The sequence below is a fragment of the Lynx rufus genome, unplaced genomic scaffold (assembly GCF_022079265.1).
Source record: "Lynx rufus isolate CCGP_SWC_20201006 ecotype Redwood Valley unplaced genomic scaffold, mLynRuf1.p SCAF_15, whole genome shotgun sequence".
NCBI lineage: Eukaryota > Metazoa > Chordata > Mammalia > Carnivora > Felidae > Lynx > Lynx rufus.
In genome coordinates, this window is record NW_025814829.1 from 43,561,100 (window position 1) to 43,586,715 (window position 25,616).

At 42.2% G+C, this 25,616-nt stretch overlaps 1 protein-coding gene across 4 annotated transcripts in view; it reads right to left on the reverse strand.

Annotated features, from left to right (window-relative positions):
* The window catches only part of RASAL2 (RAS protein activator like 2), a 357,686-nt gene that overhangs the window by 7,949 nt on the left and 324,121 nt on the right, over positions 1–25,616 (reverse strand). For 2 of the 4 annotated variants that reach the window (XM_047076953.1, XM_047076951.1), the window contains exons 10-17: positions 21,321–21,465; positions 20,416–20,652; positions 18,317–18,518; positions 15,999–16,177; positions 14,358–15,219; positions 6,911–7,045; positions 5,010–5,212; positions 3,228–3,315 (exon numbers count right to left, since the gene is read on the reverse strand). In XM_047076953.1, coding sequence (XP_046932909.1) covers positions 3,228–3,315; positions 5,010–5,212; positions 6,911–7,045; positions 14,358–15,219; positions 15,999–16,177; positions 18,317–18,518; positions 20,416–20,652; positions 21,321–21,465 — 2,051 coding nt within the window. Of the gene's footprint in view, positions 1–3,227; positions 3,316–5,009; positions 5,213–6,910; positions 7,046–14,357; positions 15,220–15,998; positions 16,199–18,316; positions 18,519–20,415; positions 20,653–21,320; positions 21,466–25,616 lie in introns of all 4 variants that reach the window. The other 2 variants (XM_047076952.1, XM_047076950.1) reach the window with 1 other exon arrangement.

Sequence of the window (25,616 nt, forward strand, 5' to 3'; positions counted from 1 at the left end):
TTCCCTTTTGTCGTTCCCCCCACTGCCAACTTCTCAAAATAAAACAAAAAGTAAAAGAAAAATAATCAAATAGGGACTTTTGAAAGTCAAGCGCAGTTGGCAAAGATGCTCTGACGTTTCGATTCCGCCTGGCTTGAAAGGCAAAGCCGTCTAGTCCACGCCTGACGGGAAGGATTTCCAGTGCGGGGAGTGCAGGAGCTGGAATGCGTAGGAGGCCAGTGTGCTGGGCCAGGGCTGGGACTGCTCGGCTAGAGCACGGACCGGGTTTACTTGCCTGTTTGAATAATCTCATCTCCATTTATGACCTGTAATTTAACACAGCGGAGATATCACTTTGCAACAGTAACTAGGCAGCTGCTCGCTTCTCAGAGGGGAAGCCCTTCTCTGTTCTCCATCTGAGCCACGTGGAGAGATCCTGGGGTGGGGGTGAAAGTGGCACAGTCCCTAGTGTGACGTTTGAGAAATGGTCCCCTCAGGTCCATCACCGGGATCCCCACGGCCGTGCCACAGGGTCCAAGATAGGTGATTCTGCCCTCACCAGAGGAACGCACATCCTCTCGCAGTGCCCATTAGGAAGTGGCTGAGCCAGGTCAGGCCTCACCGCATAAACTCTAGGGGACGGAGAGACTGAATTCAGGGACAAGCCTTGCCTCTGGGGGCGCAGGACTATGGACAGATGGAAACCAGTTCACTGGGCACCAGGCCTTTAGCGCTTTGGGAAATGCTGGGATCAGCTCTAATAGAAGGAAGGCAACCGTATTCAGTTCAGAAATATTTTCCACTGCCAGTGGCACCAAGCAAGATGCCAGGGACATAAAAGTATGGGCTACCTCACTGGGAAGCTTTCACCCCAAACGTGTGTGCATTCCATTCAATGCAGCCAGAAAGGCTCCTCTGCCCCCTCAAACACGTAAGGTGTAAGGAAAGGATCTGATATAAAAGGTCTTTCGATACAAAGGATGCCAAAAGAGGTTCAGAGTCTTCTGCTATAATCAGAATTTAATGTGTCAGTAAGACAACAACTGGAACTGGAGGTTATACTTTTTAAAAAAAAAATTAGCTTCAGTGTTTATGACTTGTGCTATGCGTGATACACTGGTTTTCAAAATGTGGTCTAGTGGGTTCTCCAAGTATTCTTCAGGGATCCACGGTGGGCCTCTGGTAGAAAGCTTATTGTACGGTAACGCCTACGTTCGAAAAAGTAATTTGCTATTTTAGCCACCCTCAGGGTGATTTAATCCCTGAGCTGAGAATGGTCCTCGTTGATGGTGGTCAACATGAGCGGTTGGGAACTGATCTACGGAAGGTCCCTTTGGTTCGACCAAAATAGGCCATGGAATGAAAGCATTTGAAAACCACTGTCTTCAGGTATGGCCCCCAAATGTCTGGGTTAGCTAGTCCACAAGCTGACACTGACTGATGCCCCAAGGATCACATTTCCCCCATTGCTGAACAGTGATGCCCTCCTGGCTAACTTCGAGAAGGTCCTTACTGTCCAGAGCTTTCGAGGCCTGAGAGATCCTATTCCCTTCCTTGTTGTCACCATCCATGCCTAGGGCTCTTGCTTCACACCCCATCGTCTTGTCCTCGATGTCAATATAGGGGACAGGAGTGGGCAGCAATCTTTGTGTATGGAGCCATGATCGTGACAGACCCAAGCTTCCTCTGCTAAAGACTGACGCAGTTTTAGACCAGCTGGAATTATGAAAATGATCTGTTTTATCTCATCAGAACCAAAATCTCTCCTGGTGTGGTTATTAATAGAGCTCTTCCTGGATTATTTTGTCACACTGAAAATCCAAAACTGAAAACTTATTAACAGTAGTTTGCCTGACTAAACGGCCTTCTGTACCCAGGCTGTTTCTCTGAAGGCTCTGGGATGAATTTGTATAGTATGCATGGCAAAATGGCCTGGTCTCTACTACCCTTCCCTCACCCACCTTGGGGACACCTAGAGAGGTTAAAAAAAAAAAAAAAAAAAAAGGACCAAGCCAGATAATTACAGCAGACCTTTCTTCTGATTCTTATGAGGTCCAAATATCCAGAAACTACAGAGTCCAAACTATCCCAAGAAATCGGCTGACAAGTGTAGCAAGGCTCACATTGGCCTCCAAGCTGCGTGTGGAGCATGGGGTCCAGGAAGTCTCCTTTCAGGGCTCTGCTTTCAGCCCCACTCCCAACTCCTTTGAAAAATAAACCCCATGCCACATGAATCCTGTTAGGAAACTAGACAGAGGGTGTTACGTGCATGCTTAAGAATCCCCGGGGCTCTCACATAGACGCCCCCTGGCTGATACGCAGAGAAGGGAATAGAACGTGAAGTCCTTGCTCCCATTTTTATTTCATAGCTTAGGGATGGGATGAGGTCGTTAAGGGTGAAAAATGCAAACCCGTGTGGGTTGGCCGTCTTCAGGAAGGCGATACCCTCTGTGGTTAGACCATCCGCTATCAGAACCGCACCTGTCTTTTGTTATCCGTTTGGCTCTAAGAAATACAACCATATTGTGCATTGATGAAATGAAATGAAATCATCAGTGTTTCCTGCCTCTTGGATTTTGCTCTGATCACTGGTGTGCCCCTGTGAGGTGCTCTTGGCAGTCATCAGGCCATTAGAGTCACAGGTGTACGTCACAGTGAGCGGAGGCCCAGGTTCTGATTTCATCAGGACTAAGAGGCTCTCTAAGCACAGCGCCAACAAAGAAGGGCAGCCAAGCAAATCCCAAGCATCACTGCCAAACCCTGAACTGAAAGAGCAGCAAGGAAAGGTACCTTCCACGACCCTGTCCTTCCCCTACAGTTCCACTGGGACGTGGGGCTAGAGGTCGATGGCACAGTGGACGTGACTAACAAGACCGTGAACATCACAGCCAAGCAATGGTCAGTGGAGGTCACAAGCCAGACACATGCAGTGTGCTTTTCACAGTTACCCCCTCGGAGAATGCCCTCCTTTCCACAAGGAAAGGAGTAGACCCCATCATGCACTAGGTTGAGATCTGTCAAGCAACTGCACTAAGCACGCTAATACTTTGCTGGGTCGACACACTTGTCACCAGTAAAAGAAAGGAAAAGTAATACTTAGGAACTCTTAATCTTTAAAAGGTAACGCGGAGCACTGTGCAATGACCCATTTTCCAGTACGTGCCTTGGCATTTCCAAAAGGTCAGAAGTCAGGAAATTCAACAGTTACTACAAACAAGTCCTTTACACTAGATTCAAGGTCTGCTTACCTGTGCATCAATTATTTTTTGCTTTGCATCAATAACGGCTTGCATCTCAGCGTGGTCCTTCTTCAGTTCCTCTTCCACAGCCATGAGCCTAGAATGTGCGGTGAGGAGACACGGACGTCAGAGAGAAGCCAGCTAACGTAGGGCGCGAGAAACCCACACTCGGCGGAGTCCAGATTCCATTCCTTCCCAGTAAGAGGCCCGTAATCACGCTTGCTTTCTTCTCTCCCGCCTTGGAAGAAGACATTCAAGGCTGACTTCTCTCCCTGTGACCAGATCCGTGAATTTTCACCTCCTCTGGAACAGTGTCATCATTTCTTCCCTCTCCTCTGCTGGATCCCTCCCCCAGCACAGATTGTTTCATCGCAAACTTTCAAACCAACCAACAAAAAGCTAACAACCCTCTCTTAATCTCAAGTTCCCCTGTAACAGCTGTCCCTTCTCTCCCCTGCTCCGCAGAGTTTCTCAAAGAGTGTGCGATGCTCAGTAGGCCGACTTTCTCTCTCGAACGCCACTCACACCTTAACCCACTGACGCTCAACTCCATGAAACTGCTCCAAGACTGATAATTCCCTCCAGGCTTGTGAAACAACACACCTTTTCTGTCTTTGCTTTGATTGACCTCTCCGCAGCACTGGGCAGTACTGAAGCACAGTGATTAGGAACGTGGGCTCTGGAGCCTGACTGCCTGGCTTCAAATCCTGGTTGCCCTGCTAAATGACCTTGGGCAAGTGCCTTAACGGATTCGGTGCCTGTTCCTTTATGTGTAAAGTGAAAATAATATCTGCCTCAGAGGCTGGCATTCAATACATTTTTACTAACTGATTAAGCCAATTATTATTTATAAAGTGCTTAAGAAGAGTGCCTGGGGGCGCATGGGTGGCTCAGTTGGTTAAGCATCTGACTTTGTCTCAGGTCATGATCTCGTGATTCGTGGGTTCGAGCCCCACATCGGGCTCTGTTCTGACAGCTCAGAGCCTGGAGCCTGCTTGAGATTCTGGTCGCCCTCTCTCTCTCTGCCTCCTCCCTGCTTGTGCTCTGTCTCTCTCTGTCTCTCTCAAGATAAATAGACATTAAAAAAAAAAAAAAAAGGGACAGCCAGGTGGCTCAGTCGGTTAAGTGTCTGACTTTGGCTCAAGTCATGATCTCACGGTTTGTGGGTTCGAGCCCCGCGTCTGGCTCTGTGCTGACAGCTCAGAGCCTGGAGCCTGCTTCGGATTCTGTGTGTGTGTCTCTCTCTCTCTGTCCCTCCCCTGTCTGTGGTCTCTCTCTCTCTCTCTCTCTCTCTGTCTCAAAAATAAACATTAAAAATATTAAAAATGTAAAACAAACAAACAAACAAAAAAAGAAGAGTGCCTGGCCCGCGGCAGGTGCTTCGTGTTGGGTACAACTGACCCCTCCCCTCCATGTCCCTGGACATCCTTGGCACCGTCTCTTAGTTCTCTGGCCCCAAAGATATCCAGCGACACCCCCTTCCGTGTCTCTGGACTCGGGAAAAACTAAGTCACTCTTGGACATTGAGTCGCTCCATTTCCATTTTTTCTTTCCTAATTGTTAGGACGAAAGAGAGGCAGACTACCTCTGTCTTCAAAGGACGTGTACTAAGGCCTCACGCTTGGCAAACTTGAAGAGACACAGTCATTGGTCACATTTGTCCCAAGCACCGCGGGGCACGGGGGGAGCGCAAGTGGCTTTCGCTGCCACTGCTCCGGGACTCTTTGGGTCAGCGTCCCGGCCGTTCGTGCCCCCAAGCGGCCCACACCCTCCACCCGGCGACCGCCCGACCTGCTGATGATGCTTTTCATCTGGCTGTCCTTCTCCTCCTGCTGCCTGCGCAGGCGCTCCTCGCTGTCCTCCAGCCGCGCCTTGTACTCCAGCAGCAGCTTCTGCATCTGCTGCTCCTGCACCAGCAAGCGGCGCTCATACTCTTCCAGCCGCCGGCTGGACACTCGCAGGCGCTCCTTCAGCTTCGTGATTTCCTGCTCGTACTGGCGCAGGGAAGAGGCGCCAAACACACGGAGGGAAAGACTGCAGTTAACACAGGTTTTAGAAAGCAACGTAGCCGGACGCTGTCTGGGCTGCCACTCCCCGGGCCGCGAGTACTCTTTCACATGATCAAAAGGCGCAACTGGGAAAGGCGCTCTGTCCTCCCTTCCCCTAGCGTCACATTTTGCATCTTCACTTGGCACCTCAGATCTACACATTTATGTATCTCTTTCCACATTAAACTACCGGTTGCTACAAGCCACGTCCAATCTGTAACAAATGGGGGCAGGAGAAAAAAAAAAAAAAGAACCGGTACATAGAAGCCTGACGAATCACTTAAAATAAGCCAAAAGCCGGCTGTCTACCAGAGGAGCGGTTTCTGGATCACCACCACCTGCACCCTAGGATCTCCGACATAGCCTGGCTCAGCAGACGGTCATGACTTCACTCTACCAGAATCAGCCCTTGAGAGAACAGGCAACATTTCTACAATGTTACGCTACTGAATCAATAAACAGAATCTGAAATAGCAAAGTAAGCTGTTGCCGCTCTCTCCCTGCCTGTCGGAGTATAAAATATTCAGGTCACAAGCACTAAGCCAAAGGCCTACACACTCTCCAGGGCTGACGAATACTGAATCTTGGCCCATTTTCATGATGTGGTTCATCTGCTCAATTTGGTACTGCTTCCTGGAACTCGTTTGTCTGTTTTCTCACTAAAGCTTTATATAAATTTATGTAAACTAAAGCTTTATATTACAAACTATCATTCAATTGGTTACATGGCCCCTTTCTATACTGATATTGCAGTGGCTGGGGTCTGAGTATACCGGAACGGCACATCTCTAGGTGAAGTGAGACGCATAGGATTTCTCGTATATGGTCTAATTCAATTCATGATAAATCCCTACGGTGCTGTGTAAGATGCAATCTATTTTCACATAATATCAATTTAATGGATGATCAAGCAGTTAGCTTCTGCTTACCCAACCACACGATCCTAAACTGTATTTGTTAATCCAGAGGTCAAAGATGACAGTTTTAATGACAGTATGAAAAGGGAGACTGCATCAATAAGCATATTTTAGGATTCTGTGTGTGATTTTCGGATTTTAACATCATGCTGATAAGTAACTAGTTGTGTGGTTGTTAATGAAATGAGAGCATGCCACACGTGGTGTCAAGGTTCCTGATGATCCCTTCTTCCCATGTCAACTTTTCTTCAAAACAAATAGAAATAATAGATAATGTCCGCTTAAAAATCAGTACAAAACTGGAAGTTCTTTATCCAGAAAAGGCAAAAAGAAAAAAAAAAAAAAAAAAGACAAAATCATTAACAAGACATGGAAAGGAAGTCTGGTCCAAGGGTAATTTGGGCCTTGGTTGAAGACTAGCAACAGGTTTATAGAAACACTAAATACTCACCTACAATGATAAGAAATGAACAGTAGAATGTTTTGCAAATTAAGTTAACCTACATAAAAGGAAAATGAAATCTCCCACCCCAGGCTGCCGGACATTTGCTGCAGATTTTCACACACAGACACTACTGAACTGTCATACAGATACGGATACGATGGATAACATAAGATATGGAGTTGACACTGTTGGGGGTGAAGAGCTCAAGTTCGTGGCTAGACGACCCCTCGGATGGGCTCTCACTGTGGGGCCAGCAAGTTAGTAAAGATGGGCGAGTTCTACCTTCTCAGCATGCTTGGATTCATCTTGATTTTGCTCAGTTTCTTCCACATCCTCTTCATATTGTCCATTGTTCAGAACCCAGGCTGCTGTCCTCTCTACTGGGGACATTGTGGCAGAGTCCACAGGTGACTGAACCTGCATCAGAAACACTTATTAGCATCTCCCCAAACAGCTCATCCACTAGTTAGGTTTCACAAAGGGAGTTCTTCTTGGAGGTCATAACAGTGATCTAATAAATGCTCTCAGTTCTAAGTAGCATTTTATTAATGACAGGGCTGGAGGTGAAGAATGAGAATATCCCCTTGTAGAAGAATACACTATTCTGAATAGAAATTCCTATGCATCACATCCAAGAAAAGAGAGCCACATCCTTAAAATTGTTCATTACTCCAGTGGTTCAATTACCAATGAAATTACAATGATGACAGAATGAGAGAAAAGGCATGACTCAATGGTTGGCTGCTCAGCTGAGGAAATGGCTGTTTAACCCAGAGACGAACAAACTCACAAGGTACCCATTTATGTATCAGAATGCCAAATCCTTAATTTTCACATTAATCATTTAGAGAAAGAGAAAAAACAAGTGATGTTGGTCATTTTTACAGAGTGTGGACTTCTTAATGAGTTAACACCACTCAGAAGTCTATATTTTAGACCAGACAGTTTCTTGAAGAATACAGGATCAAAACAACAGACATTGGATTCATTTAAGAGATATTTCAATCCAGTTAGGATAGCCAGATAAAGTGCCCTTTTCCAATACTGATACACTAGAGTGATAGGAATTCTGGTCTTAAGTAGATACGCTGCCATTTAAACAGTCCCTTAATCTCTTCAATACTCTTTTCTTAATCTCACCGATTAGATATTACCACCATCACCATCACCACCCATCCTAGTATCTCATAGGGAGTTGTAGGGATTGAGTCATATAATGTATGTGAAAGTTCTTTGCAAACTACAGAGTACTACAGAGCTTGGATATTATCATATTGATGTTTAGAAAACTAGCATTGGATATTACAATTTTGATTAGCTTACTTAATATTAGTACTTTCTCTACAATGCTAGAAATATAAAACGAATTCTTTTTCTCCAGTATGCTTGAGAGAGAAAGAGAACAAGGGAGGCAGGAAGGGAGAGAGAGAGAGATAGTGCGGGAACAAAGCACCGTATGTGAGCCAGCTCTGTATGGGAGAGAAAATTCCCTTCAGTTATGGGATTATGGAGCATTGGTCCTCAAAATAGAAACCTATTTTAATTCTAAAAAGGCTATCTACCTTAAGATTATCTTTATGTCATTCTGAAATAGAATCCAGTTAAACTCTAAATCGACAGCTATTTTAAAAGAAGGGGTATTTTGATGACTTTGCAATTTAGAAAGACTAGATGAAAAATACTGGCTGCAGGGACTAAAAGGTTATCAAAGACAGGTTGGGATAAACTGCAAAATACACAAAACAAGTAATATGAGGGTGTTTCTTAAAGGTTTGAAGCAGAACCTGGTTTGGCTGATTTACAAAGAGATTACAGATATACATCAGTAAAAAGCGGCATCACGCCTGATGCACACATAGGCAGTTGTTAATGGACTTCGAGCTAGAAGTTCCTCCTTTAAAATCAATTTCTCCACTGTGTCAAGGAGCATGTAAACATGTCTCCATCTCCACTCTGGTATGTAGGTTATGTTTCTTATACTTCATTCATTTATCACTTTATTATTTTTGTCATAACATTTCACTGATATATTATTAATTATCTTTTTAAAAAGACCTTTTCCAGTTAGCTAAGTCCTTATGCTAAACAATAATATCAGTAAAATCATGACTTTGAGGTTATATATTTATAAATATTTATTAATATTGATAGCCATATATTTTTCTAATATGTGTTAAAATAATTAATTACATGAGTAATTAAACAGACATCTTGTATACTTAAATAATTTTGAGCATCACACTTTAGAAATACTGGCCTACAGGACAGAGGACAGAGTATCATCTATAGTGGAAGGTAGTAATTATCCATATGAAAAATTATTATAAGAAGCAAATGAGTCCGCATGGAAAAGCATTTTGTAAATGGCAAGATACTTTACACACACATGCACACACACACATTAGTTCTCCCCCTACTGGACTTTAAAAGCAGAGCACAATAAACTGCTTCATCATTGGCAGAGAAAAATAGTTTTACAAGAGGTTTAGGGTTTTTTTTTTTTTTTTTTGATATATATACGCCTGAAAGGCAAAAGAATGCAGTTATGGGTTTGAAAAAATTAATAGAAAGCCAATATTTAAAGGAGACAAATGCCTTTTTAATTTCATGATCTTATCACTTTAGCACACAGGGCAGAGAAAAGCTGCTTTTCTGTGAAACCAGGATTTTCTATTCAATAGCAGTTTGAGATAAAGCAGGTACTAAAACTAATAACAACTTTACTGTTTGGAATTTATTACTTCAAGGCAGCTAATTCAATAGCTTTCCGTTTTATCTAGTTAACAAGATGTTGCTTGAATGAACTTTCTTTCCCTGTAATTTGTTATGGGCTATCTATTTATTGGGTGCCTATACATGCACACTAAAGATATTCCTAGAATACACTAAGGAGCGATCTCAGCCCCTAAAAGGGTATTAAAACAACGACTCCTTAGCACAATCTAGGCTTTGACTAGTTGTAAAACGAGCTTGGCTCTTCCACTGGTGATGGTGGTAGCTACCATATCTTCAGAAAGACTAAGAATGTCCAATGAATTTTAAGAGATTGTATGATGGAAATGTGCATTTAGGTCTATTCCTATTGTACTGGTTAATTCTGATTTTCAACCACTTCCTAATATATCCAAGCACTCTGCATAGCAGTAGGTGGTCAATAAGTGTTGAAAAGAATATTAACTATTCCTTGTATTCATGGTAAAACATTTAAAAAATTATAAAGAACAGAAAAGTAATATTGAACACATCAAAAATAGAGGTGGTTTTTTGGTTTCTTTATTTTAAAAACTATATACTGTCTCTTACATTTTTTTCTATTGGTCTCGTGTGCGCTGGTCGTATTTCCCAATTAGATCATCAATCCTTGAGGCAGGGTACCATATTATATATAGCATTCTTTGAATGGTAGTGACTATGTAATTGCATAATAGATGCTCAATAAAATATTATTCACTTATGAATACTCTGGTTCTCTTTAGAATTCATTACTAAAGTATAATGTACTACTAAGAGAAAGCTAATGTATGTATGTCTTTTCCTCTAATCCTTTGGAAGTGCATCAAAGGCTTTTTCTTCAATGATTGTTGCATCTCCTTTACAAGCTGGCCAAGATAGCAACATTTATTACCTCTAGTTTATAGTCAAAGAGATTGGGAAAAGATGTTGGTAAGTGCTTCAAATCCCCTTTTGCTTAGCTATAGCCTTAGGAAGAGTATTTGTATCCACTGACTTTCAACAGCGGATCGTTAAAGAAAATGAAGGATGAAAAAGACAAAAAGAAAAGCAGCAGGATTTCCTACCAGGACTGTCTCCTCTTTGAGATAAAGCTGTATAGGGTTTCTCTGGGAAAAATACCAATGCTTTAGGGCAAAAGGGCCTGAGATGGCAGTTTCTCCGAGCCTATAATTAGTCATAGCCTGGCTATACTGAGGACAATGAACAGGCCAGTTCCCTGTCCCTTGCTAGTATTTACTAGATATAAATAAGACGCGTTGGTTTCAGCTTCTCCAAAGTCTGCACCAGTCAGGTTCAGTCAGGTTCTCATAGTGAATAGCACTTCTGCGGTCTACACCAAAGAAAGGGCTGACTAAACAAGTATACTCTGAGGGTTCTTGAAGAGGTTGGTTAGGAGAGGGTTCAACATGTCTGAATGTGAAAGCTGGAGCATCATTCCAACAGGCTTGTCAGATACCTATTTTCTTTTTTTTTCTTTTTTTTTCTTTTTTTTTAAAGTAATGGGTCTTTTTTTTTTTTTTTTTTTCCCAACGTTTATTCATTTTTGGGACAGAGAGAGACAGAGCATGAACGGGGGAGGGGCAGAGAGAGGGAGACACAGAATCAGAAACAGGCTCCAGGCTCTGAGCCATCAGCCCAGAGCCTGACACGGGGCTTGAACTCACGGACCGCGAGATCGTGACCTGGCTGAAGTCGGACGCTTAACCGACTGCGCCACCCAGGCGCCCCTGAAACCTATTTTAAAAGTCTCTTCAAATTTGAATTTTTGAGGTTATGTAACACGCTATATCTGAACACATACATTATACATACAGTCTATTATACACAGGGAGTACACGATACATGGAAAACAAAACGGACAGGGAAATGAGAGGGGGGAATCCAAAGAGAGGCTGAGAAGGGTAAAAAAAATTGACGGCAGCTTCCTGAAAAAAATAAATCTTTTCTCTGTAGATTGTTTCACTAGGATTTTGTTTCCTTCCTACTCAGTACGTACATGGAGAACACCAAAGCTAGTAAGCCTGCCAACAATGGCCGCTCCTTTGTGCTAAGATACAGATGGAATTTGCATGGGACAAAGCCGCTGATAATTACACACGCCTACAGAACAATCCCCACAAAGAAATCCTCTAGTTTTTGGGAGAGAAGAATTCCCCAACACAATTTGCAATTACAATATGTAAAGGAATTTGCCAAAAATGCGCTGATTATGTAGAAATTCAGAGGCTTCACGGGAGAGGAGAAAAGCAAGAAACGGAAAGATAAGGAATAGAAAATAACAACATAAGTTTGAAAGAATAAACCATCTGCATAGAAAGAGCGAGTGTAGAAAAACCAGAAACTTGAGCAATAAAAATACGGTGATTTATGCTTTAACTGATACGATGGTGGCACTACCAGCGAAGGCATAAACAGAGGTGAATATTTAAAGCCGTGTGAGGCCACTTCATGGTGTCTGTGCCTCATGTGCCAATATAACACAGGCATACCCCAGTTCATTCATGGCTGTGGCACAAAACGTTTTTAAGTTGGTTGTTGGGAGACCATATCCATTTCCTACCTCCCATCTACCCAAGACAGCCTTCTCTTCACCCAGAGAAACTGTACTAACTGCTTGTGTGACAGGTGCTACATTTTCTTATACCTGAGCATTATAAATGATACCTCGTTCCAGATGATCACTCAGAAGGCTATTTAATTTAAAATATTTATAAACCATCAGTCTGAGTCACACACCCTGAGAACTGAGGACTATATCAAATAGGGGAAGGGGTTAGCATTCCTTTTTTCTGTCCAGGGCTGGGCCCGAGCCAGCTTTTGAAAAGCAGGTTGGAGGGCCCTTTCCGTTGTCCTGTCCCTCTCTGCCAATCTGAGGTTCTTCTCACGTTCAGGGCCCCCATGCTGCACTTAGACCCCTGCGTGGATGTCTGCCTCCGCCCAGCACTCCATCTCCAAAATTCCTTATCTTTCTTTTCTCCTCTCAGTAAACACTTCATTTCTCTGAAAGTGGTTGGCCTCAACTAGAAGCTAGCACAAAAGCAACATGTGGAAAAGACCACAATAAGGTAAGAAGGACTGCCTTCCAACAAACAGATTAAGAGAATATATATGACATAATTTGACATACATATGAAAGATATAGCGACACAAAAGCATTTTCATTGCATCTACTCTTCTTTCCTTCTCTTTAGATGAAAATGCTTATTAAATCAAACGAATTGGTGAAATTTGGGGAAATATAAGCCAAATAAAAATGAAAAATTTAAGACTGAAGGAAAACTTTATTTCTCTGGAAAGAAGGACCTACCGGGAGGCTCTGCCTAGGAAGCTGGCTGCGGGAAGCAACTTAAGTTAGTCGTACTTTTCAACTCTTCCTTGACCTCTGTATCCCAGGATTCTGTCAATGTTCTAATTTTGTTATTTTTTTTAAACAGTAACGATCAAGCTAGGGGCAAGGGCTCTGATCACAGCAGAGTAGCGGCAGAAACAGCCAAATCGGTAAATGCCTACCTATAAAGAGCAAATATATTAAAAAGATACATTGGGGTTTTATGGCAGTCTCCTCTGACCAGTGGTTTTGCTGACAAAAGGATGTGGCATAGAACTCTTCCAATCACAAAGCTCCCTAGTACTCATACAGTATGATCAGGTTTCAAAGAAAGGTCAGCAAATACAAAGGAGAAAAATCTTTTTTAGATGAAAGATTAAATATATACCTATACATGATTTCCTCAGGTTATTAGTTTGTTTCAAAAAGCAAAATATGTATTGGTGCCTGAAAATGTATTAGGTAGGGAAGACACGAGTGATCAAATTCTCGGGAAAACTTTTTATTTGTCAAGAAAGGAGTCCAGAAGTCTTAAGACTGGGTGTGACACTAGCTGGGCTTACCCATGCAAATAGAAATAGAAGGGATTTGGAAATGTTTACAGCACTGTCAACCGCCTGTGTTTCTATCTTTTTACCTCTCTCCTTTACCTTGTCTTTATAGGTGCTCAGTTGTTTATTTTTCTAGTCATTTCCAGGAAAAGGCACAGGGGACTTATTATTTCCAGAGGGAGGTGGGGGATGGAATAGAGAGCAGTTACATTAAATGTTTGACTCGGAACGCGAAAGTTTATTCTGGACACCGTAGGGGAAAAAAATTGAGGATTAAGGGTCCAGATTCCCAAAATATATTATGGTTCATCTGGCCTATAGGTTTCACAGTGTATGTGTTCTAATTATTCATGCAACACCAATCTGTTCCCAGTGCACACATAGGTAGTGGCTCAGCTGCTTGAAGGGAAGGAAAAGCTCTTTGTGTGGTTGATAGTCTCCTGAGGGTAATGAGTCAAGCTACTTTCTGCAGCCTCACCTAAGCAGAAGCCTCCCAGACCTTGCATTTCCTCTCTCCATCTAAAAGTTGGAGAAAATGGGGCTCCTGGGTGGCTCAGTCGGTTAAGGGTCCGACACCGGCTGAGGTCATGATCTCACAGTTCGTGAGTTCAAGCCCTACATCAGGGTTATGGTACAGAGCCTGCTTGGGATTCTCTCTCTCCCTCTCTCTCTGCCCATCTCCCACGTGTGCCTTCTCTCTCTCTCAACATAAATAAACTTTAAAAAAAGCTGCAGAAAATAGAGGCGTCTGGGTGTCTCAGTGGCTCAGTCATTGAAGCGTCCGACTCTTGATTTTGGCTCAGGTCCTGACCTTACAAGTTGGTGGGATCAAGCTCTGTGCTGGGCTCTGTGCTGACAGTGTGGAGCCTGCTTGGGATTCTCTCTCTCCTTCTCTGGTCCTTTTTGCACGCACACGCACGCACGCGCGCACACACACACACACACACACACACACATTCTCTTTCAAGATAAATAAACAAGCACTAAAAAAAAGTTGCAGAACATATTTTTAAGTGGAAATGTTGCTAGAAATTGGATTTCCTAATGATTTATATACAAAGAACCAGGGAAGCAGTTGGATAAGTGGAAGCCACACCCCTCCAGCTCTCCCCCCTACCTGCTGTGTTTGTTGTCTCTGGATCGCTCTCACTTTGGGAACAGGGCTCTCTCTGGAGGAGGAAGACTGCTGCCGGGACCGGCTCCCATTCTGCACAGGTTCGGCCATGAGGGCTGCAGAGGCCACCGACATGCTCCCCGTGCTACGTAAGGAAGCACTATGTGGCAGGGATGGCGGGGCTTTGGCTCGGGCACCTAACCCAGCCTGGTCCATTTTCCGGATCTGGGCCTGCCCGGTACTATTCTGCCGTGGCAGAGCAAGAGGTATGTGTCTGTCTGGCACAGTATGCCGCCTGGAGAAATCCTCGCTCTGGGTGCTGCGTTTGGTGAAATCTTCCATGCTGCTATTGCTGGGCCCGCTGAGTTTGAAATCCTCACTGTTACTTTGGCTTCTGGAACTGGCAGTGCTTAGGTTCTCCAAACTGGAATCCACAGAGGCCTTTGGCATTGCCGGAATTGGGTTATTGAGGTGATAGACAGGGTTCTGGAATGACAAGGGCTGGAGGCTGCCTGGCTGGTTCAAGGCCGGGTGCAGGGGCCTTCGCACTTGGGGTGCGCTCTGGGGAGTGCTCTGGGTTTCCCGCAGTTGTTTGATGCTGGCCACCTGGGTTATGGAAAGCTGGCTTCCAGTTAAGCGCATAGGCACATCGAGCATGACAGGTGCATGCTCCACTTGAGCAGCGTGAGTGTCCTGAAGGTCCATGAGGGAGATGCTCCGACCGTTAGGAAGGCTACTTTCCTTCTCATCCTTTTCAGAGTAAGTCATGCTCTGGGAGGACGCTTGCTGCACCAGCAGTAATGTTTTCCCTCTGAAGTAGCTATCAGTGTTGTCCTGGCTTGGAGATTTTAGTTTATGCAAATCACTGTGGAAAAGGAGAGGACCCTTAATTACTCCTGGGGCAAATTCAAAACAGTTTTTTCAACCCAGGCATATGAACATTCCAAAGGCTCACAGTCCCAATGTGGATACTTACATTGGTTTCTAAACCCAGATTTCATCGTTACAATTCTTTAAAATCCAACATTTTTAGTTTCTCTCCAAAGGTGGGGAATAACGCTGTGCTTACCTCCTCATCATTGTCTTCAGTTTCTGCTAGAATTCTAGTCATATCCTAGTTAGGCTTTAAACCCTCCCAAATATTCTGATTCACAGTTAATTGCTTCTGTCTAAACCTTCAAGAGGAGGAAGCAGGGCTGAGGTACAACCAAAGGGTCACTGCTAAAGGCCCAAGTCTTGCCAATCCAGAAAAGAGGGTCAGTGTGAGCATCAACGTTGTATCTGCCTATCCGGCTGACACCGCCAGCCATAAAGTGATTTTAACGGAGGTTCTCCAGAGTTTTGAGTGCTACAACATATGGAAATAGAAATTTCAAAGCCCTTAATCTTCCATTAAGCCGGACCTAGATTCTTAAACAATGTTTGCTGAACATATTATAAGTCTACAATATCACTGTAGAAAATAAGAATCCTAGATCTTGTGTACTATTAGGACAAACAATTGGATTTATCTCAGGTCAGATGTTTTTTCCAACTGATCATGACTTTCAAGTTATAAATTCAACAAATAAATAGATTTCTGCCAAGTCTCTAAACATCACCTCTCTCTGAGACAACAGTTTATTTAAATTCTCTGTTTCATACCTGTCAGTGGGGTCTTCGAATATTTTCTGCAGCCCAGAGGAGAGGCTTCCACTGACATTTGGACTGGAGTTATGCTCAGTGAAGCGTCTTAGTTGCTGTTGTATTGGTGTAGGATTAGTCAGAGACTTGGTAATATCAGCAAGAACTCGAGGGAGAGGTCCCAATTTTGCCACGGTCGCCTGTAGGAAGGAATTTTCACCCTAATTGGATAATAAGCATTGCGACATCCACCAAGGATTGTTTTTGGGACAACGATGCCCATTGATGGAGGGGTGTAGGTTGGAGGGAAGGGTAGGTGTTTGCATATGGGAGTGGCAGGTTCATAATGCATTGTTATGGAGCAGCAGAACCATGGCGTCGAGATGAATGGAGGAGGCGAAACAAGGTGCAGCAGACATTGAGGAAAGAAAGGAAATAGAAATTAGGATTATGCAAATAAAAATTAAAAGACATGCTCAAAACAACCAAACTATTGCCATTCCAACTAAAATAGGCATGCAAAGCAAACTAAATCTTTGGAAGACTAGTAGATCAAGGTGGGGGAGGGTAGGGGAAGAACCAAACACCTTCTAACCAAAGGACTTCGAGACCAGAGGATCGGCTAGTGTGATGAAACTTCCAAAGAAAAGGCATCATGTGAGAAAAGAAATGCATGCCAACATACAGGAAGGTGTTGCATTCAGGGGTCTGGAGCACTGCAGGGAACACAGATGATATACTGCCATCTACTATCCCATTTCCTTTAGGGAACTCTGACCTATTGTCAACTGGGTTTGCATCAGCAAGACAATCTTTTTTTAAACAGCAAAAGCCAGTAAACTCTGTGAGATATGTCTAGATTTACCCCTGGTTCCCAGGACTAAACACAGATTAAAAAGGACAAAGCATGTTTACATATCAGAGCCTGTTGAAAGGACCTCAGCCCAAAATCAACCAGGCCTATTTCACAAGATTACTGTATCCGCATCCCACCGATGCAGTTATTCAACAAAGAGTAGCTTCTTAGTATTGGATTTATCCATCTCAATCATTTTTTTCTTTGGGGGAGTTCTTATTCTTATGGAGTCCTTTGGGACCCTTCAACTCTAGGGCAGTTCTACAAGACTGCTTCTGGGTCTCCTTTGTCTTCTCAACAACCAAGTCTCTTCAACTCTGCTCCAATGGGTAGAATGGGCACTCAAACGCCACCTCAAGAATAGCCTTTACCTGCTCAACTTTCTTGAGCCATGATTTGTATTCAAGGAATTTACCTCAGCATAGCTGCAACTCAAAATCTAGCTAGTACTCCTACAAGTGAAGAAGGGGCCCTCAAGAATAAGAGTTTACTATTTTACAAATGGCAGGACACCCTACCATTTACATTGCCTCAGGAAAGTGGTCTTTATTAATAGGTTTTACTCCCCTCCCCCATTTTATCGGTACAACATTTTTAAGGATAATAGGAAAGTGGAGGAAAACAAATACATTCTTATCACAAAAAAATAACTTTGCTTTTGAAGTTATTCTAACATACCACCACACCTATTTATGAAGTACCTGTAGCAAACAAAAACATCAATAAATAATTATTGTGATAAACCTAGCCAGGGTCTAAGACTACTTTCCATTATAAATTTGATTCCTCTTTGAAAAATTCCAGAAGGAAGCAAATGATTGGCATGGTATGTATTTAGTTACTAATATGGTATATAACAAGATTCTTAGCTTATACTCAGAAAAGAAATGATTAAAAATAGTATTTTCTGTTTTTAAAATTAACATCTGTAGAAAAAGAAAACATCAGGATTTTTAGATCCCATGCAACTCCGTAGTACTAATAGTTACATTGAACCCTCTGACTTGAAGAATAAAAAAAAAAAAATCTCATGAGTTAAACCACTTAAACATAATAGTCTCAGTATTTTTCCAAGTCCACACTTTTGTTAGGATTATTATGAGGTTTTATCTCATCCTGCTTATACATGAATAAACCTGCGTATGGCAATATTTGATGTTAGTTTCCAGGCAAGGTTTTAGACATGCTATATATAATGTTATATACATATATGTATGTATTTATAGAAATATATACTCCATTAATTCAGCTAATTTCTTAAAAATATATGTGAATAATCTCATGGCTTTCTAGAAGTTCCTGGTTTGGAGGGCACGTATTTGATGCAGAATTGATAGCTATTTACTCCCAGACTTCTAGCACAAAAGGTCGTTTTTGACTAGCAGGAAGCGTGAAGGCTGTCACTCTGTGGATACTTTCCAGAATCTAGGTACATTAACGTTCTCTATCTCCCATCTCCCATTATGCTTCCAGCCTACTTTACCTTATCAAGTTGGGAAACTACTTCCCACAGTAAGGAATGCAAAACTGAAAGCTCTCGGCCCAGATCAATGTAACCATCAAAGCCTGGCGTGTTCGAGATGGTGTCCGGATTAGAGATCTCCAAAAGAAAGCGCTTCATTCCACCCCATTCATGTTCTAAAAAATCATTCATGAATGCCATATATTCTTCTTTGTTACCAAATCTGAAGTAGAGGGAGAGAAAATGAGAAAGGACATATTCAGGAAAAGAGATGTCTGAGTTGACTTTACACTGAGCTTTAACTTTTTTATTTTTATTTTGGGGAGGTAAGTGACTAATTTATAATCTGCTAAGTGATAAATGCTAAAACATACTTTCCTAATACTGATGTAACAATCAAATACTTTGCATAGCCTTCTAGTCTCTGTTGGCGAAAGCTAACTCTCTTTTTTCTGGTATCTAGAGCTCTCTGTAAATAACCTTCGTTCGCCTACCACATGCTCATCAGTACAAACCTTCAATATTGCTAGCTTCTTCAGAGTCTCCCAGATATATGCCGCTTCTCCAAGCCTGTGTGCACTACATGCTATTTATTTTTGCTAGAGAAGAACCTCTCTTCTTTGCCCATCTAAATTCTAGGTATCTTCAGCCCAGAAAATTTCTTTCAAAATAAGCTAGAAGTAATTTTTAGCAGAATTAGCTCAAATATGGGTAAATATGTCTATTTCTGTGCTGCTGTAAATATAGGGTACACAAAGTTAAAATAGTACACTTCCGAAAAGCCAATATTACACTAGAAAACAATCTGTCTCATTGAAGTTCCACTTTCTTCCTTCAATACGCTGCTAATAGAGAATCTTGTCTTTTTTGGAAACAATGAAAAGTGGCAAGAAAAGAGTGTGAGTGGACAAACTCTACCACCCAAACATAGCTGCTGTTTACATGTGAGTGCATTTCCTCCCCAGTGGTTTTCTAACTCCCTTTTTAAAAAATTTTAAACCTATATAAAAGTTGAAAGAATATACAACAAACAATCATATGCCATTCCTCTACATTAACCCACTGCTAACATTTTGCCAAGTTTGCTTTCACTTTCTCTCTACATACTTTTTTTTTTTTTTTTTTTTTTTGCTGAACCATTTTAAACTAAGTTGCAGACATAAACTCTAAATACATTAGCACTCATTTCTTCAGAATAAGGAACATCTCTTACATAAACCAATGCTATTATCACGCTCAAACTTTTAAATCATCTTATATATAGTCCACATTTAATTGTCCCCAAAATGACTTATAGATTTTTTTTCCCCAGTTCAGATCCAGTTAAGATTCAAGCATTGCAGTCTTTTAAAATCTAGAATAGTCCCTCTCCATCTTTTCAATTTTTCATGACATTGACTTTTTTCTTTGAAGGGGCCAGGCCAATTGTCTTAGATAATGTAACCACTGAGTTTGTCAGATGGTTTCTCCTAACGTGTTATACTTTAGTTTTTGTATTAACATACTTCTGGAATAACAGCCTATGTATCTTCTAGTATCCTTTTTCTTTTTTGCTCAAGTTTTGAATAGCACTTTCCATATAGTATAATTGTATCTGCATCATTTTCCGTATTATTGGACATTTTTGGTGAACACTGTGGTGGCTGCAAATATTCTTTTTTTTTTTTTTTTTTTTTTTTTAATTTTTTTTTTTTTCAACGTTTATTTATTTTTGGGACAGAGAGAGACAGAGCATGAACGGGGGAGGGGCAGAGAGAGAGGGAGCCACAGAATCGGAAACAGGCTCCAGGCTCTGAGCCATCAGCCCAGAGCCTGACGCGGGGCTCGAACTCCCGGACCGCGAGATCGTGACCTGGCTGAAGTCGGACGCTTAACCGACTGCGCCACCCAGGCGCCCCGGTGGCTGCAAATATTCTACTGAATGCATGTACCATGGGTTACTGAACCATTCCTCTGTAAAGTGAATATTAAGCTGTTTCTTCTTTCTTCTATGTTTAATACCACTATAACGAAAATCTTGTAATACGAGTGATGAGGCTCCCCACCCCCATCCAAATTTTAGGTGTCACGTATTTTTTTTAAACAATGTTTTTAAAAGTGCTTATAGCAGTGACACCTACTTGGCAAAGTTAGCCAGGTTCTGAATGACCTTGGCAATTAGAGTCAGAGTCCGAGACGTGCGGTCATCAGGATACTCCTGCATCAGGTTGAAAAGACTGGGAGACATAATGGCTGGGCACAGAAAACGCAGAAATAACGAGGCACTGATGAGCCGCTCGCTGATGTCCTGCTTGCCACGGTTCAGGCACTGCTGCTTCCATGACGCAAACACTTCTTTCAACTCACGAGGGAAAACACTGGGGAAGGAAAAAAGATCAAAACCTCTAAATACAAAAGTACCATAACCCAAGAAGACACAAGTGATCCCATCTGGCCCAACACACCTGCTCTAGAGCCAGGCTAAGAGGAGAGCCTAGTGGAGAGAATTCTGCCTGATTCATGGCTTCGAGTTGGTGGAAAATTCACGGAAGCCCAGATGGAGACTGGAAACCCACAGCCATAAAACTCAGGGATTAGTGTAAATTTAGTTTTGCAACGTAGGAAAATGGCATGAGGCTCCTGACTGAACCATCTGGTTTAATAGAGTTTACCATAATCTCTCTAAAGAGCGTTCTTCAAAACTTCCAGAATCTCACCAATTGCAGGGGTTGGAGCGATGATCAAAAATCATTAACACAACTGTCTAACACTGGTAAACACTTCAGAAAGCCATTGAAATACTTTGGGAATTAGAGGACGTGGTGCTCCTATTCTGGGGAAATATTACATTTATGTAGATAGTTCACAGGTGCTTCTGCTTACAGTGGAGGTTTGGACTTCAGAGGGGACTATATTAGGGAAACTTTCCATCTTCCCCCTGAGCCCTTTCTCTGGGTGGGAGATACTACAGTTGACACTGTGATGACTTTTACATGGAAAAACTGAAGTTCCACGAGCAGAGGCTGAGGCACTGACACCTGCTCACCAGTACGAGTTGATGATCTTGCAGAAAGCCAGCTCACAGCACATTTTCAGGTTGCTCTGATGCTCTATCAGTTCACTAGAGGAACACCTGCTGGGCTCCACCTCACAGTTCTCATCTGACTCGTACAGAGCTTTGATGAACTCCCCTGTTTGAAGAGAGAAGGTGACAGGTAGTGTAACTATGAGCAGCATCTTCCTGAACAGAACAAAAGGATTTAGGATTTCTGTCCTAAAATGTATAACGGGAATTTCTTTCTGAGACCTGACATGGAGGGCATGAAGGATTGTTGCTGCTTTAGACCCCCAAGGGTTACCACCTCCCATATATGATGTTTATCTTCCTCATCTTGGAAGCAGAAAAACTGCAATCGCTAACCTCACCATCGTGATATTTATAAAAATAATAATAATGATCATACCTTCAACAATGATACAGCTTTAAATCTTTTACCTGAAACCACAAATTCTTTATTTTTGAGGTGGGGGGGCAGAGAGAGAGGGAGACACAGAATCTGAAGCAGGATCCAGGCTCTGATGTCAGCACAGAGGCTGACGCGGGGCTTGAGCTCACGGACCGCGAGATCATGACCTGAGCCAAAGTCAGAGGCTTAACGTCCGACTGAGCCACCCAAGTGCTCCACAAATATATTTAATTAGCAGGAACTCGTTATTTGTTATAAGGCTGCTCTACCAGGATGAATAATGTTGTTATTATTTTAGAAGAAAAAAGAACCCACGCTTGACTGAATACCCACCTAAGGTGTTAGTGCTAATGCTGGTGTCAAACATAGATTTGAGTAAGGGTCTCTAGGCTTACCTCTTGTAAAGGGGATAGTCATTCAACACAGTAGAAAAAATGTAGCAGACATTTCTTCATAGAAGCTTAGAAGCACTGTTTATATATCCCATCCTCTATAGGATATAGATTGTTTGTTCCCTGAACGAACAAATCCTTTCCTTACTTGTTTATCCTCCACTACACACCATACCTTGTGTACGTTCTAGTGTTCTGTGTTTCGCAATGTTTTGTGCTCTTTGTTCACATGTCTGTCTCACGTTCACACCTCTAGGATGAATACCCTTGGAGGTCAGGGCCAGCTTCTATTCATGTTTGAATCTCCAGCCTACCAAATAGCTCTCAAAGCATTGCAGATGTTCAATAAATATTTATCAGAAATGACAGCATGTATTCTTGTTTTTTTTAATGTTTGTTTATTTTTGAGAGAGAAAGAGTGTGAGCAGGGGAGGGGCAAAAGGAGAGGGAGACAGAGGATCCGAAGAGGGCCTGGCACTGACAGCAGTGAGCCCGATGTGGGGCTCAAACTCATGAACTGCAAGATCATGACCAGAGCTAAAGTCTGACACTCAACCGACTGAGCCACCCAGACACCCTTATTCTTGGGTTTTTACAGGTCTTTATGACAAAGGAGTAGATCTTGCAAAGATCCTTTCAAATCTGCTCATATCATTCAAAGTTCAGGCTAGTTATAATAGATTTCATGGACATGAACAAAAACTTCTGCAAAATTAATTAGCAGTAGCATCATGAGGAGTATTTTCTATCAAAAGGGTAAGTAGTGAGGCAAGTGAAGATTTAAAAAGTAGCTATAATAGAGGATGGGAAATGATTATTTGGAAGAAAATGTTTGGAGAATAGGAAATTAGTAGGTGGAAAAAGTAAAGACTTTGGAATCAGACAGACCTAAGGTCAAATCACTTAATTACTGGGGAGCCTTGAGAAGTCATTTAACTAAAAGTCTGAGTTTCAGCTGCCTTATTAACAAAATGGCGTCAATAACTCCCACCCTTACAGATCTGTGGCGAGGATCAGAAAGAATGCATGAATAGAAAAGTATCCAATATGGTGCATGGCACTTAGTAGGGGCTCTAGACATGCAATTTAAAAATAATTTTTCATAAAGTGAAAACACCCGAAAATATTTATAAATTCTCACAAGATTTGTATGTGACATGTTCTCAATGTCCCCTATACTATGTGCTTCCACACAATTTACCTCATTTAAAGAACACCTAAATTTACTCTACTACAAAGCTGTAATCATCCAGACAGTATGGTATTGGCACAAAAACAGACACATAGACCAATGGAATAGAGAACCCAGAACTGGACCCACAAATGGGTGGCCAACTAATTTTTGACACAACAGTATCTAATGGGAACAGTATCGAATGGGAAAAAGACAGTCATTAGCAAATGGTGCTGGGAGAACTGGATAGCAACATGCAGAAGAATGAAACTAGACCACTTTCTTACACCATACACAAAAATAAACTCAAAATGGACGAAAGAGCTAAATGTGAGACAGGAAACCATCAAAACACTAGAGGAGAAAACAGGCAACAACCACTTTGACCTCAGCTGCAGCAATTTCTTGCTTGACACGTTTCCAAAGGCAAGGGAAATAAAAGCAAAAATGAACTACTGGGACCTCATCAAGATAAAAAGCTTCTGCACTGCAAAGGAAACAATCAACAAAACTAAAAGGCAACCGATGGAATGGGAAAAGATATTTGCAAATGACATATCGGATAAAGGGTTAATATCCAAAATCTATAAAGAATTTACCAAACTCAACACCCGAAAAACAAATAATCCAGTGAAGAAATGGGCAGAAGACACGAATAGACACTTTTCTAAAGAAAACATCTAGATGGCCAACAGACACATGAAAAGATGCCCAACATCACTTATCATCAGGGAAATACAAATCAAAACCACACTGAGATACCACCTCACACCCGTCAGAATGGCTAACATTAACAACTCAGACAACAACAGATGCTGGCGAGGATGTGGAGAAACAGGAACCCTCTTGCACTGTTGGTGGGAATGCAAACTGGTGCAGCCGCTCTGGAAAACAGTGTGGAGGTTCCTTAAAAAATGAAAATAGATCTACCCTATGACCCAGCAATAGCACTGCTAGGAATTTACCTGAAGGATACAGGAGCGCTGATGCATAGGTGCATATGTACCCCAATGTTTATAGCAGTGCTTTCAACAGTAGCCAAATTCTGGAAAGAGCCTAAATGTCCATCAACTGGTGAAAGGATAAAGATGACGTGGTTTAGATGTACAATGGAATACTACTTGCCAATGAGAAAGAATGAAATCCTGCCATTTGCAGCAACATGGATGGAACTGGAGAGTATTATGTTAAGTGAGGTAAGTCAGTCAGAGAAAGACAGATATCGTATGTTTTCACTCATATGTGGAACTTGAGAAACTTAACAGAAGACCATGGGGGAAGGGAAGGGGAAAAAAAATAGTTTCAAACAGAGAGGGTGGGAGGCAAGCCATAAGAGACTCTTAAATACAGAGAACAATCTGACAGTTGGGAGGTGGGAGAGAGGGGAAAATGGGTGATGGGCATTGAAGAGGGCACTTGTTGGGATGAGCACTGAGTGTTTTACGTAAGTGTTGAATCACGGGAATCTACCCCCAAAACCAAGAGCACACTATATACACTGTATGTTAGCCAAGTTGACAATAAATTATATATTTTTTTTAAATTTTTTTTTTCAACGTTTATTTATTTTTGGGACAGAGAGAGACAGAGCATGAACGGGGGAGGGGCAGAGAGAGAGGGAGACACAGAATCGGAAATAGGCTCCAGGCTCTGAGCCATCAGCCCAGAGCCTGACGCGGGGCTCGAACTCACGGACCGCGAGATCGTGACCTGGCTGAAGTCGGAGGCTTAACCGACTGCACCACCCAGGCGCCCCGACAATAAATTATATTAAAAAAGAGCAGCTAAATTTAAAACTAAGTCATCAATATCAAATATTCCGCATAAAAGTTGGCCCACCTCTAAATTTATACCATCAATATTCTGTTTAGTGAGTTCTTTAAGGCTATATCTAGTTTAGGGAAACAATACTAATATTAATGAATCATTGATAAACTTTAAGAATTATTTTTTACTCTCCAAGAAAAGAGCCAAATAAATAATACAAGGGTCCAGAAGTAAATCAGTTGTCTAGGGGTGCCTGGGTGGCTCAGTTGGTTGAGCGTCTGATCCTCAGTTTCAGCTCAGGTCATGATCTCACATTTCATGAGTTCGAGCCCCACATCGGGCCCTAAGCTCACATCACGGAGCCTGCTTGGGTTTCTCTCTCCTCTGTCTCTGCCCCTCCCCTGCTTGTGCTGTCTCTGTCTCTCTCAAAGTAAATAAACTTAAAACAAAATTTATATAAATCAATTGTCTAAAGATTTTTTTTACCTGATTATGATATATTTAAAGTCCTCCCAAACTGAGAGAATTATTTTCACCTTTGA